The sequence below is a fragment of the Carcharodon carcharias genome, chromosome 16, assembly GCF_017639515.1.
Source record: "Carcharodon carcharias isolate sCarCar2 chromosome 16, sCarCar2.pri, whole genome shotgun sequence".
Taxonomy (NCBI): Eukaryota; Metazoa; Chordata; class Chondrichthyes; order Lamniformes; family Lamnidae; genus Carcharodon; species Carcharodon carcharias.
In genome coordinates, this window is record NC_054482.1 from 84,171,315 (window position 1) to 84,190,351 (window position 19,037).

Consider the following 19,037-nt stretch of genomic DNA (forward strand, 5'->3'; position numbering starts at 1 on the left):
TTCACTGCACTCTCTCTATGGCAAATATATTCTTTTGTTAGGTAAGGAGACCAAAACTGCACGCAATACTCCAGGTGTGGTCTCACCAAGGCCCTGTATAGCTGCAGAAAGACATCCTTGCTCCTGTACTCAAGTCCTCTCGCAATGAAGGCCAACATATCATTTGCCTTTTCAACTGCTTACTGCACCTGCATGCTTTCTTTCAGCGATTGGTGTAGAAGGACGCCCAGGTCCCTTTGTATATCAACATTTCCCAATCTAACACCATTTAAACAATACTCTGTCATTCTGTTTTTCCTACCAAAGTGGATAACTTCACACTTATCCACATTATACTGCATCCGCCATGTATTTGTCCACACACTCAAATCGCCCTGAAGCCTCTTAACACCCTCCTCACCACTCATATTCCCACCAAGTTTTGTGTCGTAAGCAAACTTGGAAATATCATATTTGGTTCCCTCACCCAAATCATTGATGTATATTATGAATAGCTGGGGCCCAAGCACTGATCACTGTGGTATCCCAGTAGTCACCACCTGCCATTCCGAAAAAGACCCATTTTTCCTACTCTCTGTTTTCTGTCTGCTAACCAATTCTCAATCCATGCCAATATATTACCCCCAATCACACGTGCTTTAATTTTGCACACCAACCTCTTATGTGGGACTTTATTAAATGCTTTCTGAAAATCCAAATACACCATATCCACTGGTTCTCCCTTACATATTCTGCTAGTTGCGTCCTCAAAAAACTCCAGTAGGTTTGTCAAACATGATTTCCCTTTTATAGATCCATGTTGACTTTGTCTAATCCCTTTGATATTTTCTAAGTGTCCTGTTATCACACTCTTTATAACAGACTCTAGTATTTTCCCTAACAGGCTAACCGGTCTGTAATTCCCCGTTTTTTCCCTCCATCCTTTTTTTTTAAAATAGTAGGATTACATTTGCCACCCTCCAATCTGCTGGGACAGTTCCAGAATCTATGGAAAATTTTGGAAGGTGACCATCAGTGCATCCATGGTTTCCATGGCCACTTCCTTTAGTATCCTGGGATATAGATTATCAGGCCCCACCTCAGGTGGTGAGCTGCCTTCTTGAACCACTGCAGTCCATGCGGTGTAGGTACACCCACAGTGCTGTTAGGGAGGGAGTTTAAGATTTTGACCCAGTGACAGTGAAGGAACAGCGATATATTTTCAAGTCAGGATGGTGAGTGGCTTGGAGGGGAACTTCCAGGTGGTGGTGTTCCCATCTATCTGCTGCCCTTGTCCTTCTAGATGGTAGCAGTCTTGGGTTTAGAAGGTGCTGCCTAAGGAGCCTTGGTGCATTTCTGCAGTGCATCTTGTAGATTATACTACTGTTGCCACTGTTCTTCGGTGGTTATGGTGAGTGAAGCCCAATCAAGAGGACTGCTTTGACCTGGTTGGTGTCAAGCTTTTTGAATGTTGCAGCAGCTGCACTCATCCAGGCAAGTGGAGAGCATTCCATCACACTCCTGACTTGTGCCTTGTAGATAGTGGACAGGCTTTGGGAGTCAAGAGGTGAGTTATTTGCCACAGGATTCCTATCCTCTGACTTGCTCTTGCAGCCACAGCACTTATATAGCTAGTCGAGTTCAGTTTCTGGTCAATATTAACCTCCAGGATGTTGCTGGTGGGGGATTTGGTGATGGTAATGCCATTGAATGCCAAGGGGCAATGATTAGATTCTCTCTTGTCAAAGATGGTCATTGCCGGGCACTTGTGTGACGTGAATGTTACTTGCCACTTGTCAACCCAAACCTGGATATTGTCCAGGTCTTGCTACATTTGGATACAGATTGCTTCAGTATCTGAGAAGTCGTGAATGGTGCTGAACATTATGCAATCATTAGTGAACACCCCCACTTCTGCCGTCCTAATGGAAGGAATGTCATTGATGAAGCAGCTGAAGCAGTTTGGGCCTAGGACACTAACCTGAGGGACTCCTGCAGTGATGCCCTGGAACTGAGGTGATTGACCTCTAAAACCACAAACATCTTCCTTTGCGCTTGATATGACTCAAACCAGCTTCCCCCCCCACCCCACCCCCAATTCCCATTGACTCCAGTTTTGCTGGGGTTCCTTGATGTCACACTCGGTCAAATGCGGCCTTGATGTCAAGGGCAGTCACTCTCACCTCACCTCGGGAGTTCAGCTCTTTTGTCCATGTTTGAGCCAAGGCTGTAATGAAGTCAGAAGCTGAGTGACCCTCGTTGAACCCAAACTGAGCATCAGTGAGCAGGTTATTGCTAAGCTAATGCTGTTTGATAGCACTGTTGATGACCCCTTCCATCACTTCACTGATAATGGAGAGTAAACTGATGGGGCAGTAATTGGCTGGATTGTATTTGTCCTGCTTTTTGTGTACAGGGCATAACTGGGCAATTTTCAACATTGTCGGTGGATGCCAGCATTGTAGCTGTACTGGAACAGCTTGGCTCCGGAGAACAAGTCTTCAGTACTATTGCCAGAATATTAGCCTTTGCAGTACCCTGTGCCTTCAGCCGTTTCTTGATATCACAGAATGAATCGAATTGGCTGAAGACTGGCATCTGTGATGCCCGGGATCTCTGGAGGAGGCCGAGATGGATCATCCACTCGGCACTTCTGGCTGAAGATTGTTGCAGATGCTTCAGCCTTATCTTTGGTACAGATGTGCTGGGCTCCTCCATCATTCTGGATGGGAATATTTGTGAAGCCTCCTCCTCCAGAGAGTTGTTTAATTGTCCACCGCCATTCGCGACTGGATGTGGCAGGACTGCAGAGCTTAAATCTGATCCGTTGGTTGTGGAATCGCTTAGCTCTGCCTATCACTTGCTGCTTATGCTGTTTGGCATGCAAGTAGTCCCAAGTTGTAACTTCATCAGGTCAAAAGCTCATTTTTAGGTATGCCTAGTGCTGCTCCTAGCATGACCTCCTGCACTCTTTATTGAACCAGGGTTGATCCCCTGGCTTGGTGGTAATGGTGGGGTGGAGGATGTGCCAGGCAATGAGGTTTCAGATTCTGGCTGAATACAATTCTGTTGTTGATGGCCCTCAGTGCCTCGTGGATGCCCAGTCTTGAGTTGCTAGATCTGTTTGAGTTGTATCCCATTTAGTGTGCTTTTGTGTTGTCCTGATTCAATGCTTAGGCTATAGCCAAGTAGTCTGTTCAGTTTTCTTCTCAATTTTCTATCGAACAGTTTGATAAAATTGAGTCATTGCTAGGCAACAAAGGGAATTTAAAAACCAACCATGTAGACATGGGTCTAGAGTCACTTAAAGGCTGCTTCAGGTAAGAATGGTAGGTTACCATCCCCACAGTACAGCAGTTGGATTTTTACAACAACCCAAGAGCTTTTTAGCCTCTTCTACTGATTCCAGATATTTTTCTTTCCTTGTACCTCCAATCGCTACCTTTAATCGCCTCACTTGAGCCATGCAATATTATATTACTGCATTTGCGGGCACTCACCAATAGTTTGCACATTATCCAAGATAGTGAGTGGAGTGCACCAGATTACCAAATGATTTTGCCAGCAGATATGATATAAACCATATAATTATACAGCACAGAAAGAGGCAATTCAGCCCATTGTGCCAATGTTAGCACTCCAGAAGCTTGATACCATCCGGGACAAAGTAGCCCACCTGACTGGCACCCCATCCACCACTTTAAACATTCACTCCCTCTACCACTGACACACATTGCACTGCAGTAACTCACCAAAACTCAGTAACTCACCAAAGCTCCTTCCTAAAGGACCTTCCAAACCCACTACCATCTAGAAGAACAAGAGCACCAGATACATGGGAACACTGCCACCTGCAAGTTCCCCTCCAAGTCACACACCGTCCTGACTTGGAACTATATCACCTTCATTGTCACTGGGGCAAAATCCTGGTACTCCCTTCCTAACAGCAGTGTGTGTTCCTACACCACATGGACTGCAGCAGTTCAATGAGGCAGCTCCGCACCACTTCTCAAGGGCAATTAGGGGAGCAATTGCTTTGAACAGTCTTATCAATATACCCTGCCACCTTCAAAGATTTGTCTTCGTAAACCTCCTGCCTCTTTAAAACAGTATTATTTAGTTAGTATTGGTTCCCCTGATTCTTCCTTCCAAAATGCATTACCTCACTCTTTTCTGCATTAAATTTCATCTATGATGTGTCTACCCGTTTCCCCAGTCATTATGCTTCTAAAGTCTGCTGCTATCATCCTCGCAAGTTTCATGACATCTATGAACGAATAAAAAATTATTCAATTAGTTCTGCTCCCCTGCTCTTTCCATGACAACCTACAAACGTTTATTTTTTCAGTGTTTCCAATTCCCTTTTGAAAGTTATCAATCTGCTTCCACTATCTTTTCAGACATCACATTCCAGATAACAACTTGCTATGTAAATTTCTTATCTTTCGTCTGGTTCTTTTGTCAATTACCTTAAACCTGTGTGCTCTGGTTACCCATTTCCCTGTCAGTGGAAACAGTTCCTCCCTATGTATTATATAAAGTCCTCTCTCCTCTCGCCATAACTTTGAACGCTTGGATTAAATCTCCCATTAACTACCTCTGTCTAAAAAGAACAATCCCAGCTTCTCCAGTCGTTCAGCATAACCCTGGTACCATTCTAGAAAATCTGCACGCTCTCCAAGTCTATGTCACCTTTCCTAAAGTATGGCGCCCAGAATTGGACACTGTACTCCAACTTAGGTCTAATCATAACTTCCTTTTCCTTCATACGCTATGCCTCTACTCCTAAAACCAAAGATCTTTGAACAAGAATGCTTTGAACAGTCTTATCAATATACCCTGCCACCTTCAAAGATTTGTCTTCGTAAACCTCCAGGTACCTGCAGCCTCTTTAAAACAGTACTACTTAGTTAGTATTGGCTCTCCTGATTCTTCCTTCCAAAATGCATTACCTCACTCTTTTCTGCATTAAATTTCATCTATGATGTGTCTACCCGTTTCCCCAGTCATTATGCTTCTAAAGTCTGCTGCTATCATCCTTGCAAGTTTCATGACATTTGCAAACTTCGAAATTATGTCCAAGTCCAGGTCATAAATACATATCAAAAACCTGATTAGGAAATCTAAATGACCATGGAGCTGATTTGAAGTCAAATTTAGAGGCAGACAGATATTTTTCTAAATATTATTTATGTAAAGACAGCAACAGGATCAGAGTAGTGAGCACTGTTGAGAATGAGTTAAAAAAAAACAAACAAAATCAAAAAGCAATATGATTATGCAAATTACAGATGTGGAAAGCTTACTAGTTGGATAGGATATGCAAAGTTTTATTAAAAAAACGACTTTCTCTTGTGTTCAAGGCAGACACATTAGTGTTGGAGACTAGGACATTTTTAGACTCCAAGGTATTTTGGGTCTAGAAGTTAAATATTCCAGAGGATATTCAAGGCCCTTAAGAAAAATAGCACTACAATAATACAACTAAAACACAAACGTTAGAGAACTAGGGAAACGGATGTGGTAAGCAATCCTGCACATATGCAGATTGGAGCTGTTTTTTCCAAATGCTAAATATTCCCCAGCGATTACATCAGAAAAAAAAAGCTCAAAATAGGCTAAAAGCAAATACTTTGAGATGCTGAATGAATAGGCACTTGTTCCACATTTTCAGATTAGGTAAATCACAGACCTCTGGATTTTCCTTCAAGCTGGGTGAAGTTTCAATGAAATAAAACAGAAAATAGTGAAAATACACAGCAGATCAGTCAGCATTTGTAAAGAGAAAAGACAGCCTAATGTTTCCTCAGAATAGGTTCTATTGACAGCGAGCCAATGATGGTGAAGATATTTGATGAAGAGTTTTACATGGTGAAATCTGTCCTTCTGATCCTGTCATCTTAAACAACTAATCTTTTCAATCACTAACTCTTCAACCGAATCCACAAGTGAGGATATGGAGGCAAGAATCGTGGCCAGAAGGTGAGGGGATGTGGGGAGGGGGGGAAGCAAATTGTGGTTGGAAAGGCTGGGGGTAAAATTGTGGCTGAAAAGTTGGGGGGAGGACAGATTGAAGATGAAAGGGCATGGAGGGGGTTGGTGGTGGGGGGCAAAGGGGAGGTTGTGATCTGCTGGTCAGGGGAGGGGATGGGTAGAGATTATGGGCGGAAGGTCAGGAGTGGAGATCATGGAGACAGGAGGTATTGGAATGCGGGAAGGTCGATTGTTGGGAGGGAAGCAGGTTTTCTTGAAGGATTGGGGTGGGTTGTTGAATCACTCTTCCGCCTTCTGGCCCACAAGCAGTGCTCTAGCTGGCCCTTCCTGGATCCCTTCAGCTGATGGGTCTTCTAAGCACCAGGAAATCCATGCAGGAAATGTTAAATTCAATAAAAAAAGACCTCCTTAATGTCTCATTAGGATGTTAATTCCAGTAATAATTACCTGCCTGCACTAATTAAGGTCCCAATTGTGGTAACTTGCAACTGTCTAAATGCACTTCTGTCAAAAAATGAAAGTGGGCACATAGGAGCCAGATTCAGGTTGGATCAATAGATTCTTTATTTTAATTACACCCCAACTCCCAACCCACCTTTTCTTAGGTGTTAAAATTCACCTCAATAAATTTGGAAGTGGAAATTCAACTGGATGCATGGAAGGTTCTTACTCAGTAACATTAGAATTATTCATACTCAAGAAATAAATGGGTTGGTCAGTCACAAGTAATAAGAAAGAAATCTTTAAATAATCCTCAAGTTAACTGACCAAGAGTAGAGATCATGGATATGTATTCGTCCACCACAATATGTACTGGGGCCTCGATGTTTTACTGTATCTATAAATGGCTTAAATAAAGGAATAGAGCTGTATATCCAAGTTTGCTCTTGTTGTCAAGTTAGATGACAATAAATAGTATTATGAGAACAGAAAGTTGCAAACAAAAACAACATTTCTGTACAGATGTGAGAAAGAGGTAAGGACAGGTGATAAATATGGTCTGCCTGCATGGGTGTGCTCTAAACCATTCGCAGTTTGGTGAGATTTTAAAACTAGTACTTTACAAGGTACATTAAACAGAACAGGCAAGATGTCTGTTTTCCCAGACACTACTAAGCTAGCAATCTTCAGGACTCTTGGAGAGGTGTTGGTGGGTGGGGGAAAGGAAGGGGTGGGGAGTTTCATTACAAAAGTGGTACTTTCCAGGAAAAAAGGCTCACTTGTTCTAATCATGTGGAACTATCATAATTCAGAAGGACAGGAATATTAAAGGGTACACTGAAAGAGCAGGAGAATTTTTTTTAATTCATCCGTGGGATGTGGGCTTCGCTGGCTGGGCTAGCATTTATTGCCCATCCCTAGTAGCCCTTCAGAAGGTGGTGGGGAGCTGCCTGCTTGAACTGCTGCGGTCCATGTGTTCTAGATACACCCACGGTGTTGTTAGGAAGGGAGTTCCAGGATTTTGACCCAGCGACAGTGAAGGAATGGTGATATCTTTCCAAGTCAGGATGGTGAGCGACTTGGAGGGGAACTTGCAGGTGGTGGTGTTCCCATCTATCTGGTGCCCTTGTCCTTCTGGATGGTAGTGGTTGTGGGTTTGGAAGGTGCTGTCCGAGGAGCCTTGGTGAATTCCTGCAGTGCATCTTGTAGATGGTACATATTGCTGCTACTGTGCGTCAGTGGTGGAGGTAGTGAATGTTTGTGGATGTGGTGCCAATCAAGCGGGCTGCTTTGTCCTGGAAGGTGTCCAGCTTCTTGAGTGTTGTGGGAGCTGCACTCATCCAGGCAAGTGGGGGCTATTTCATTGCACTCCTGACTTGTGTCTTGTAGATGGTGGACAGGCTTTGGGGGGTCAGGAGGTGAGTTACTCGTCACACAATTCCTAGCCTCTGACCTGCTCTTGTATTTATATGGCTAGTCCAGTTCAGCTTCTGGTCAATGGTAACCATCAGAATGTCGATAGTACGGGACTCAGTGATGGTAATGCCATTGAACATCAAGGGGCAATGGTTGGATTCTCTCTTGTTGGAGATGGATCATCTAATACTTGTTAGACCAAATGACCTGTTTCAGTGCTGTAATATTCTATGATTTTCCTGTTTTCATCCTCATGAGGAAAATATTTGATCTACAAGAAGAGCTTGATTTTGGGCAGAATTTTATGTCCCCCCGTTGGTGGGTTTATAGGTGATGGTGGAGGGGCTGCGGGGGGTGACCATAAAACCCTTTGGATGGCCTTCCCTGCCTGCCCTGACCTCTCTGCAATTTTACACTGGGTCAGGTGAGGCCCAGGCTGCCCTTGCCTCAATTAAGGCCCCTAAGTGGCCAATTATTGACTACTTAAGGGTTGTTTCCTGACCAGCCTCAATTTTCAGCTGGCAGGAGTTCAGGAGTGGGAGGGAAGCCTGAAAATTAACCCTGGGAAAGGGGAGTGCCACCATCAGCAGCTTCCTTTTAATACCAAGTGCCTCTCTTACAGGTCTGACCACTGCAGGGAGCCCCTCCCCATTTGCCCCAGCCTCTCCACTGATACCCCAACCCTCCCTTTGTCCAGCCCCCCAGGCCTCACCTACCCTGCCTGGTCTAAGACCCCCAAAACTTACTTGGTCCTGGACTCCCGGGACTGAGGCTCTGTGGAATGCTTCTAGTCCTAGTCCTGTCTATTCCAGCTTCTGGCATTGCAGGGGCTAGAGAGCTGCTGGCCAATCTGATTGGTCAGCAGCTCTCTGAGGCAGGACTTCCTCTTGACTGAGGGACAGATGTCCTGCCTCCAGCCAATTAATGCTCATTGGAGTGTAAAATGACTGCGGGGCAGGCAGTATTGGTGCGGCTGAGTTTGCCGCCAACTCCTCAGATGGCGGGAAGCAAAACTCCACTATCTGAATTAGCCTGGCCCTTGATTAGGGGAAATCCTATTGGTAGAAATATGATTAAAAATGATGTGCAGTGGATAGACAACCTGTAGTATACTTGAGGGGTGGAACTTAAGGGAGCAGTCTGTGAGGTGCTTAATTGGGTGGCAAGGCATGCGTTAGAGAGCAGTCACCTTGCTGACTCCCTTCAATTAAGTCCAGGGCAGGAAGATATAGTTCTGCCTTCTCATGTCATGGGGGCAGGTCACCCAGTAACAGCTTTGTTTGTGGTCAGTGGCAAGGGCCATGCCTGTAGGAAGACCAACCATCCATCCTTTAATTCCCCTCACCACTGCTCACTGGGGCCTGTCTGACTGGTCCCCCTACCCCCCAACTACCTGGGTCTCCAGCAATGTCCCAAGCCTCCTGCAATACCACCAGTGGCCACTACCCCTGGTGGTCTTGGCTTGGCCAGCAGCTCTCAGAGGCAGGACATCCACCCTCAAGGATCTGATAACCTTGACATCAGGCAGCATACTTCCTGATTAGATTTAAATCGATCTGAAATCTCTGATCTGAAGTAAACGCAACCAAAATGGCTATTGGTGTTAATACAATTTATGCTAATTACATTAAGATTACATAATGGTGGCTGTGAAACAGAGACTCTGTCGGGAAAGTCCTGGGAACGGTTCTGAGGTGCTATGCTACGTGGATCCAAACTTTTTTTCCCTAGCTTGCAGTTCTTTGGAAGGGGAGGGAATAAACAAGTTTCGCACAGTCTCAGTGTCTGCCTTGAGCACACCCAATCTCTTTTTCTCTGGCTTGCAGTGCGCTGGGAGAGGAGGGAATTTAGCATACTGGTCCACATAACACCCATGTGTCTCATTAGGCCCAGTGAGTAAGATCCTATTTTCACAAAATAGTTTAAATTTAAAAACACACAAATTTCACACTTTTAAAGTTAGCGCGCACTTTAATAATCGAACATTGCAGGTTACAATCCTGTTGTTGCCCCACCCCAGTCCTTACTTAAAAATTAAGACACCCCCCCCCACCACCCGCTCAATGACTGAAGGCCCCACATCGTATGCCCCTGCTGCTCAACAACTCTCGTATCAACTTTTCACTCTGTGGTCACATCAAATTAGGCATTTTGGAGTGACAACAGGAAAAAGTTTGGGAATCACTATATCAGGATAAAATGATATTGAAATGTTAAATGTATTACCATTACGTAATTCACTGTGACACAAATTACACTCCCAGACAGTCTCCGAATTTCTGTATCTAACATTTCGTGGCAGTAGTATTACACATTTGGCCTGTTGGATAGAACTGAAGCAAAATGAACTGAATACGTAAGCATTGCTGCATTCTTCTATTTATTTAAATCAGTGTGTGATATTTCTGGAATCTCTTTCATCTTCTCCATTCCCATCCCCTATTTGTCTAAATATCCAATACCAGGAATGGTCTCAAGAATCAACATTTACCCAATAGCTGTGGCACCTCATTCATCCTTATTCTTGCCACTTAACTGAAAAACAATTTTTTGTAAATTTGTGAAATTGTTGCAGACAATCCTATTTCTTCAGACAAGCTGCAGAGAAAATGGGAAGATTCGTGAATAAGGCCTTAGAGGTGAATTTAGAGCCAAATGAATCAGCATCATAAGGTATGTAACTAATGAATTGTACCAGATCTTTTAAAGACTCTTTACCTGTAAGAACTGGACATGTTTCTCCAAAGTATTGGATTCCTCTTGTAAAATGAATCTGTAAAAGATGCATACATATCTTTAAATCTTAAAAGAACTCCTCAAAATATCCAAACGTGTGGCTGAAGTACTCAGATTCTCATTGCAAGATACAGTATAAACTGTCCAAATTCTTTTGGAGAACCTCAGTCCGCTTTGTGCATCTCAGATTTCCATAGTTAGGTAAAGTTCAATAATAAATACTGCTGATTAATTTGAGCTCCTACTAACTTGGATAATTAGATGCCATTGACTGGCACTCTGAACTCCAACAACATAAATATGATGGCATACACATGTTTTTATTTGATTTGTGCCCTCACTATTGCATACCCCCCCCACACCCCCTCACTCCACTACCCCCCAGAACCAGCCTGTTTACGGCCTTCCCAAAGACTTGCGGATTGTATCAAACACATGTAACTTCCGCTGTTTGCAATGGGCAAGATATGGACCGTAGCCAACCAGCCCATGCTTGTAAAACTCAAAACACAGTGTCCAACATTAGAGTGATTCCATGATTGGACAACATTTGCTAAGTAATCTTCAGTGTGCTAAGAATCATGCTGACAACCAATTTGAGATCATCAGTCAGGCTCACAGTGTGGCACATTTGCGTGTACTGGAAGCTGCATATATTAATACACAAGGCCCTGCGTACACACAACGCGCCTGTTTCAGCTAAACAATTATAAGTGATAGCCATTTGCTGGCTCACTCCCCAGGGCAAAGTCTTGACCAATCAGTAAAGCTGCCTGGTTTAAATTGCAAACAATGCTTGGCAGTTAACTGTCAGTCACCATCCACTGGTACGTTCTCCATGGCAACACCTCTACCACTCAGAGCCCACTTGCTAACCAATCAGCACTCTTTTCTCGATGTTGTTTCCCCTGACTTTGGTATTTCCTTGGAAATTGTGCTAATGGGTTCAAGATGAAAAGCTTTGACAAAAAAAATCCCTTTTTTCTCAGCAATATTATTCTGAAGTATAGGTATGTTCACCCATCGCCCCTGTGCTCGCTGACCTACAATAGGTTTAACAAAGCCTCGATTTTAAAATTCTCATTCTTATGCTCTAGTCCATCCAAAGTCTCAACCCTATCCCTGTAACCACCTGCAGCTCTACAACCCTCCAAGAACTCCATGTTCCTCTTAAACTGGCCTCTTGTACATCCTTGATTATCTTTGTCCCAACAGTGATAGCCATTTCTCCATCTGTCTAGATCCTAAGCTCTAAAACTCCCTTCCTAAATCTCTCTAACTCTGTCCTCCATTAAGGCCCTTTTTAAAACATATATCCCTTTGACCAAGCTTTTGGTCATCTTTCATTTATCTCCTTGTGTGATTTGCTGTCAGATTCTGTCTTATAACATTCCTGCAAAGTTCCTTAGGACTTTTACTAGCTTAAAAGTAGATAAATGCATGTTATTTTTGAATGCCCCTTTAAGCCTTACTGGAATCTCAAAACACTGCTGGATCATGCAATGAGCTGAAAATGGTAAAGGCAATTGCAATAATTATACAATATGAATGATTTTCGCACAGTATAATATTGATGTTATGCAATCTACATTTTGGGTTGCATTTTGCATGCTCAGGCCATTACAACAGCACTAGGATATTAACACCAAGAGACATACTGGCGATGTCATGATGCTGGCAGTAAGGTATGCACTCCAAAGTACATACTACAACGCGTATACCACAGATATTTGATATTGTAATGGAGCTAAAGAGAGAGAAAAAGGAAGAAAACAAAAAGAAACAGGGTGAAAAGAGAGTGCAAAGTGAATGTAAAGTAATTCAGCACCAAGAGAACAAAAAGTAGGGCTGCATTTTTTGAAATATTTCCATCATTCTATGTACAGAAAAATAGACAGAAAAACTGGACAAAGGCAGTAAACAAAGTGTTGCATAAAACACAAAGTCAGATTCTAATTTGGAGCACTGGAATAGGAAAAATTAGCAGGCTTTGTCACTTTGTCCATTTGGCATACTTCCTAATAAGCTGATCTAGATTGGTTGTAGAAGAATGAGATGAGCAGTCAAGGGCTGCCCTCAAAGACCAGTTAAGTGGGGGGGCAAGATCCATGACAACAATATGAAATAATCTGGCTATTTTATGATGTATCATGGGGACTTTTATAGTGCTCCTCACCATTTTAATCCTTCTCGTATTGTTCAATGTGCACCCAGCATGTCTTGCTTACCCTGGGAAGGTTAGACTGTGAATAGTTGTGCTGCAATATCTTCTGATACTTGCATTTGTGCACTGAGATGTCTGAGTAGGTGTGGAAGCCGAGGAAGGAGAATCATCAACGATAAGCAATTTGAACAATCATATCTGGGTTGAAATGGACAAGGTATTTGATCATAAAAAAATAGAAAATGGTGAAAATAGTCAGCAGTTCAGGCAGTATTTGTGGAGAGAGAAACAGTTAACATTTCTGGTCAATGACCTTGTAATAGAACTGGAAAAAGTCAGGAATGTGGTTATGCAAGAACAGAGGCAGGCAAAGGGGTTGGTGGGGAGAATGGATGGAGGAACAAGAGCAAAGTGTGTAATCAGGTGAAAGGTAGGGTTGATTAAATGTCAAAAGGGATGATAGTGCAAGGCAAAAGGAGATGGCAATGGGACAAGTAAAGAAACAAAAGATGAGTCTAGAAGAGATGGGAACAGCAGAATCATTATCAGCAGTTGTTGAGAGGAAAAATGGGGGCTGTGATTATGATATCAAGTTGTTGAACTGTGTTGAGACTGAAAAGCTGCAAAGTCCTAATCAAAAGATGAGGCACTGTTCCTCAAGTTTATCTTCACCTTCACTTTTACTAGAACAGCGTAGGAGGCCTGTTATTTTAATTCTCTGCCGCAATCTGACCTCAGTCTCTGACACTCACTTCAGAACATGTGCCTCATTTTACAATAACAGCAGTTTCTTTGTTGCTAAAACAGGGTTTCTGCCTGGAATTCTCTTGGAGTCTGGCACTTTTAATTTACTGTTTGCATTCCTTTGGTGAGACCGGGAAGCTCTGTACAATCCACATGGCAGCTATTGCACTTGGCAACAGCCAATATAATGAGATTTAAAGATAGCAGTTGGGTTTCTCCTATGGACTACAACACAAATATAACTCTCAGTATTTATTCATGTTATACTGAATTAAAGGATCATTCTTATATGTTATAGATCATGGACAAATAGTGGGAAGAAGATCTTTTATATTTTCTGTGTCACCTTTCAGATTTAGAATTTTCTCATTGGCTTTTGCTCTGACTAGAAATTTCGCAATGATGTGGTTATTTAAGAGACAATAACAGTACCCGTTCAGTGTTTGTAGCTTGCTAGCTGCATGCGAATGAGATCCAACAATTAGGCTAGTTCAAGCCACTCACTGATACAGGTGAGTAGCACAGTCAAGGTGCCTACAAACAACATACAAAAGTTATGCACACCGCCTCCAGCTTTAATTATGCATCAATAGCCGATGCTCTCCCCAAAATAATTGCCAGCACTAATTAGCACACTGAATCGCTGTGTTCAGATCAATCCTGATAAATTTTATTAGTTGTGATTAACATGTAGTTCACCTGATCTGGTTATAGTATAAATTTAGACGACCTAATCATTGACTTGTTAAATAGGTTTAGTTTAATCTAAAATGAATCATTCAACATATTTTCCATGTTGTTGCCAAATACTTTAATGATGCTACAACTAAGAACAGATGATACCATAATAGTGATAAAAATGAGTTTCTGACTGCAATCTACTTGGTGCTCATTTAAAACGAAAAATTACATAACTTCTTTACATCTGGTTAGATAATCAGATATACTGTGCATGTTACTTGGAACATTAAGATACTGAGAATAGTTAAACCTCAGCATTGAAGAAGTTGAATTAACAGCAGTTTGACCTTTACAGAACTCCTCCCTGTTTTTCATCTTTATTAGCTTACCATCATATTAGCTCAGCAATGGACTCGGTTTATTGGCAGGTTTCAGGAAAATTACCACATGCATGTTACCTTCTGAGTGCACACTATCCAGACTTGGAACAATAATTACCATTCCTTCACTGCTGCTGAGTCAAAATCCTGGAAATCTCTCTCTGACAGCACTGTGGGTGTACCTACGCCACATGGACTGCAACAGTTCAAGAAGGCAGTTTACTACCACCTCTCAAGGGCAATAAATGCTGGCCTTGCCAGAGATGCCCACAAACCATGAATGAATAAACATATAAAGTCACATTCTACCTGGACGTGCAGGAACTTGCCTGTGCACTGAAAATGGCTCAACTCTGCAATATGACACTTTAGCACAGACTGAAGCCCAAAGAAATATTCCTGACAAGGCATGCACCTCAATTTCATCAATGTGAAATTATATTTTGAAACAGGGTGATTTATCTAGACTCAAGTGTGATCTATGCTCGAGACTTCTGCCTCAAGCAACAGGCGAATTGCTGTTGGAATTTCAGTTTCCCATTTCCCCTAGTCATTTTGAAATATTTCACTGGTGCATTTTAGCTCATGTGCCCTAAAAGTATCAGTAGGTATGAGCATTTTATCATGTTCCTCGCTCTTCCCCACACTCGTCACCCACCCAAGAACATCAGTAAGCATGAGCACGACCACATTTCTCCTTCTGCCCCACATCCACATACCGTCAGTCATAACAATGCAGTATAACTTGTTGTAAGTTCCCCTCCAAGCCACACACCATCCCAACTTGGAACTGTTGCTGGGTCAAAATCCTGGAACTCCCTCCCTAACAGCACTGCGGATGTACTACGCCACAGGGACTGCAGCAGTTTAAGAAAGTGGCTCACCACCACCTTCTCAAGGGCAATTAGGGATGGGCAATAAATGCTGGCCTAGCCAACAACACCCACGCCCTGTGAACGGCTAAAAAAAATATATAATTTGTACACTGTTAATTTTAAATTCTGGACAATTTTCCCAAGAGAACACGTATTTTTAACTTACTTTGAACTTTAAAAAGAATGAACCCTTTCCTTCCTTTGCTGAGGACCCCCCTCCCCTTAAAATGGACATCATGCTGGCTAAGAGCACAGACAAGCTACCCGATTGCAAGCATCTACCAATAGTGCTTTGCAGCTAGTTCTAGGAGATTCATGTGAATAGCCTGGAAAAACTAATTTATTAATCAAGATATATGAATCAAGCAGTAGAAGATGTTCTTATACGAGACCTTGCTTTAAAAGCCTCAATTTGCGAGTTTGGGATAAACTCTCAGAAAAAGAAAATGGGGTGCACTTTTTAAAGAGTGGGCAGGTTCTCTTCCTTCCCTGGTGAAGGCAACAGCAAGCCTCTACTTGGGAATCTTCTAAGCTTCCACATAATGATATACATCATCATCCAAAATAGTGCAGTTTTAACAAAGATTCCAAAATATCATAATTGGGACTTCCCCTTTATCAGTTAGCAAAAATGAAAAACAAAGACCAAATTTTTCTCCACTCACATTGTGGCTTTTTGATAACATTTTAGTAAACAATGAAGACTTAAAAAAAGGGAAATGGTACTCACTGTAAATGTGCCACAACCTCATCAATATTTCTAACATTAATCTTGTCTTTTATGGCTTCTATATTATCCTTGCAGTTGGAAAGAGCTGAAAGACTGGAAGAGGAAGGAGTCAAAGTTAAGGAGAATATTTTTCTGAAAATCTACATACATTTTCTCCCTTAACTTCTTACAAAATCCTGGACTTACACAATTAGAATTATCTTAACTGTTCTCTGAATCCAGTCTCCTTAAAACATTATTTCACATATGTTGGCTTTGTGATGTCACTCCTATATAATGCTCAAAGAATTGGGATTGATCTGAACCTTTTGGCCCCTTTGGACCTAATTACACTAAGCCACATAATGGCAACTGATCTACCATTAAGTCTGCTGCTCAATTTTCCTTTGATTGCAGCTAAGTCCAGAAATTCTGTAATGCAGTTTTTAACCACAGTCTCTGAAAATGAGGAAACGTTAAATGACCCAGTGACCCTCAGGTACATCACTCCAATCTCAGGGCGAGAAATTTTGCAGCAGCATAAGGCTTGTAGAATATTACAAACACATGGTTACATGCCAATCAATAGTACAGTAATAGTTTTCAGAGAAATAAAACTGAATTCCATTGAAGATTTCAGCTGAAGTCCTACTTTTCTACCTGAATATAAAATAAAAGGAAAATCAAAGCAGATGAAACTGCTTCTGCAACTTTGCATACACATCACTCCTCATAACCTCTGCCTAGGAAGTAAGGCTCACAGCTACTTCAATCAACTTAATTATAATTAGATTATCATAAATTGTTGTAAAAACCCATCTGGTTCACTAATGTCCTTTAGGGAAGGAAATCTGCTGTCCTTACCTAGTCTGATCTACATGTGATTCCAGACCCACAGCAATGTGGTTGACTCTTAAATACCCTCTAAACAAGGGCAATTAGGGATGGGCAATAAATGCTGGCCTAGCCAATGATGCCCACATCTTAAGAACAAAAAAAAAAGTTCACAAAATAGATTTAGATGCAGAATGTCCTTCAGCTCATTTGATATCATCCTTCAAGATTACCAGCTCTACTATCTTCCTATTACAGGGATCCAGTATCCTAGCATCAATTGCCCCTCCTAGTGACCCGTTTCAGCTTCTGATCATCCCATGTATAAAGAAATAATTGCTGCTTTTCGTTCTAATTTGCCTTTCACAATCTGGAACCTGTGTCCACCTGTCCTGCTGTTCTCGCATATCACAGAATCATAAATTTAAGCATCAAAGGAGGCTATTTGGCTAATCCTGTCTGAGCAGTGCTAGTGCCAAATCAGAGGTACATACTTTAATCCTATTTCGCCACATTTTAAAGCACTGTTTAGATTTAATTTCTTGGTTTTGTCAAATGTCTCCCAAGCCTCCATCTGAGATGTCTCTTTTTTTACTGAAACAGTTATCAAAAGATTCCAGGTAGCTTATTAACTCCAGGATTCAGCCTCACTGTTCTCCTGTGCATGCTTCTTGAGTCAGCTGTGATCCAGGAAGCACAACAATAATGCAGTGCAATACTCCAAGAGCAACCTAACCAAAGGATGTATAATTTAACCAGTGGATGTACAGCTTTACCAGGGTTTCTCAGGATTTAAATGCAACTGATTTGGCAATATTTGGCAGGAAACTGACCCATTCCTGTTGCACTCACGCTCCACCCAGCCAAGTGGGGGAGCTAAAAATCACTCTTCTGCTTTTAAAGTTAATCTGCAGCACTAGAATGTATTACCAGTGGTTGAAGAATTGACTACTTACAATTTTTTCACACTAGAACTTAACATGACAGGACACATTGCTGCTACTTTAAAATACAAGCACAAAATATTTTACTTCATTATCACATGACAGTGAATGACCTGAGAAAAATACTAAACATAAAATATCAGCTAAATTAATTTATTTTGGTAAGAGGCTGGACATTACAGCACAATGCTATTAATCACTGCATTAAGCAGTCAGAAGATCAGGTCCATCTGCTTTGAGCTTCCGTAGTAGTAGCAATGAGAGTTACATTAGCAAGTATGAGGAAGAGGGGACATATTGCCTTAGGGTTTGAGCAGTAGAACACGGCTGACTGCAGAATGAGTACAGGGTCACTGATTTAATCACGTACCAGCCTCCTGTGTTCCTCTTGGCTTAAGGCAGGCTATTTTTCAGACCAGATACTGACTGAACAGCCTTAAATGAAAGTGCTAGGTGGACAAAAATAGAGCTGCTGATGTGTCTTGGGTGATGAGAAACAGGAAAAAAGTAGAAAGAAAGAGGCAATGGAAGAGAAAAGGAAAGAAGGTGATGGCAACTTCGGACAGAAAAAGAAATGAGGTAAGAATAAACTGAAAAATTTGAAAAAGATTAAAAGAAATTGAAACAAAAAACCTAAGAATGGAAGGAGAAAGAAAAAGAGGCAAGAAAATAAATGCCAAAAGAAAAGTGAGACAGATTTACAGAACATAGGAAGGTTGAAACAATTGAAATAAAGGCAAAAGATGCTGTTATCAGAGAACCCAACAAAGGCCAGGCAGGGTTATAATGCAAGTATACCTCTTCTGTAACAAAAATAAAAATAGCTGGAAAAACTCAGCCGGTCTGACAGCATCTGCGGAGAGGAATACAGTTAACGTTTTGAGTCCGTATGACTCTTCATCAGAACTGAGAAAAAATAGAAATGAGGTGAAATATAAGCTGGTTGAGGAGGTTGGGACAGGTAGAGCTGGATAGAGGGCCAGTGACAGGTGGAGGCAAAGAAGAGATTGCCAACAATGTCATAGACAAAAGGACAAAGGGGTGTTTTCTGTTCTATGTGAAAATCACCCTTCAAGAACAATACTAAAATAGTAAATAGTTTTGAAATACATAAATTAACAACCCAAGAGAATGAAACAC

At 41.9% G+C, this 19,037-nt stretch overlaps 1 protein-coding gene across 11 annotated transcripts in view; it reads right to left on the reverse strand.

The window, feature by feature from the left end:
- ccdc24 (coiled-coil domain containing 24) overlaps window positions 1-19,037 on the reverse strand; it is a 107,550-nt gene that overhangs the window by 30,185 nt on the left and 58,328 nt on the right. For 9 of the 11 annotated variants that reach the window (XM_041208917.1, XM_041208919.1, XM_041208918.1 and 6 more), the window contains 2 exons: window positions 16,141-16,233; window positions 10,549-10,603 (listed from right to left, as the gene is read on the reverse strand). In XM_041208917.1, the coding sequence (XP_041064851.1) occupies window positions 10,549-10,603; window positions 16,141-16,233 (148 nt within the window). The remainder of the gene's footprint in view (window positions 1-10,548; window positions 10,604-16,140; window positions 16,234-19,037) is intronic. The other 2 variants (XM_041208921.1, XM_041208926.1) reach the window with 1 other exon arrangement.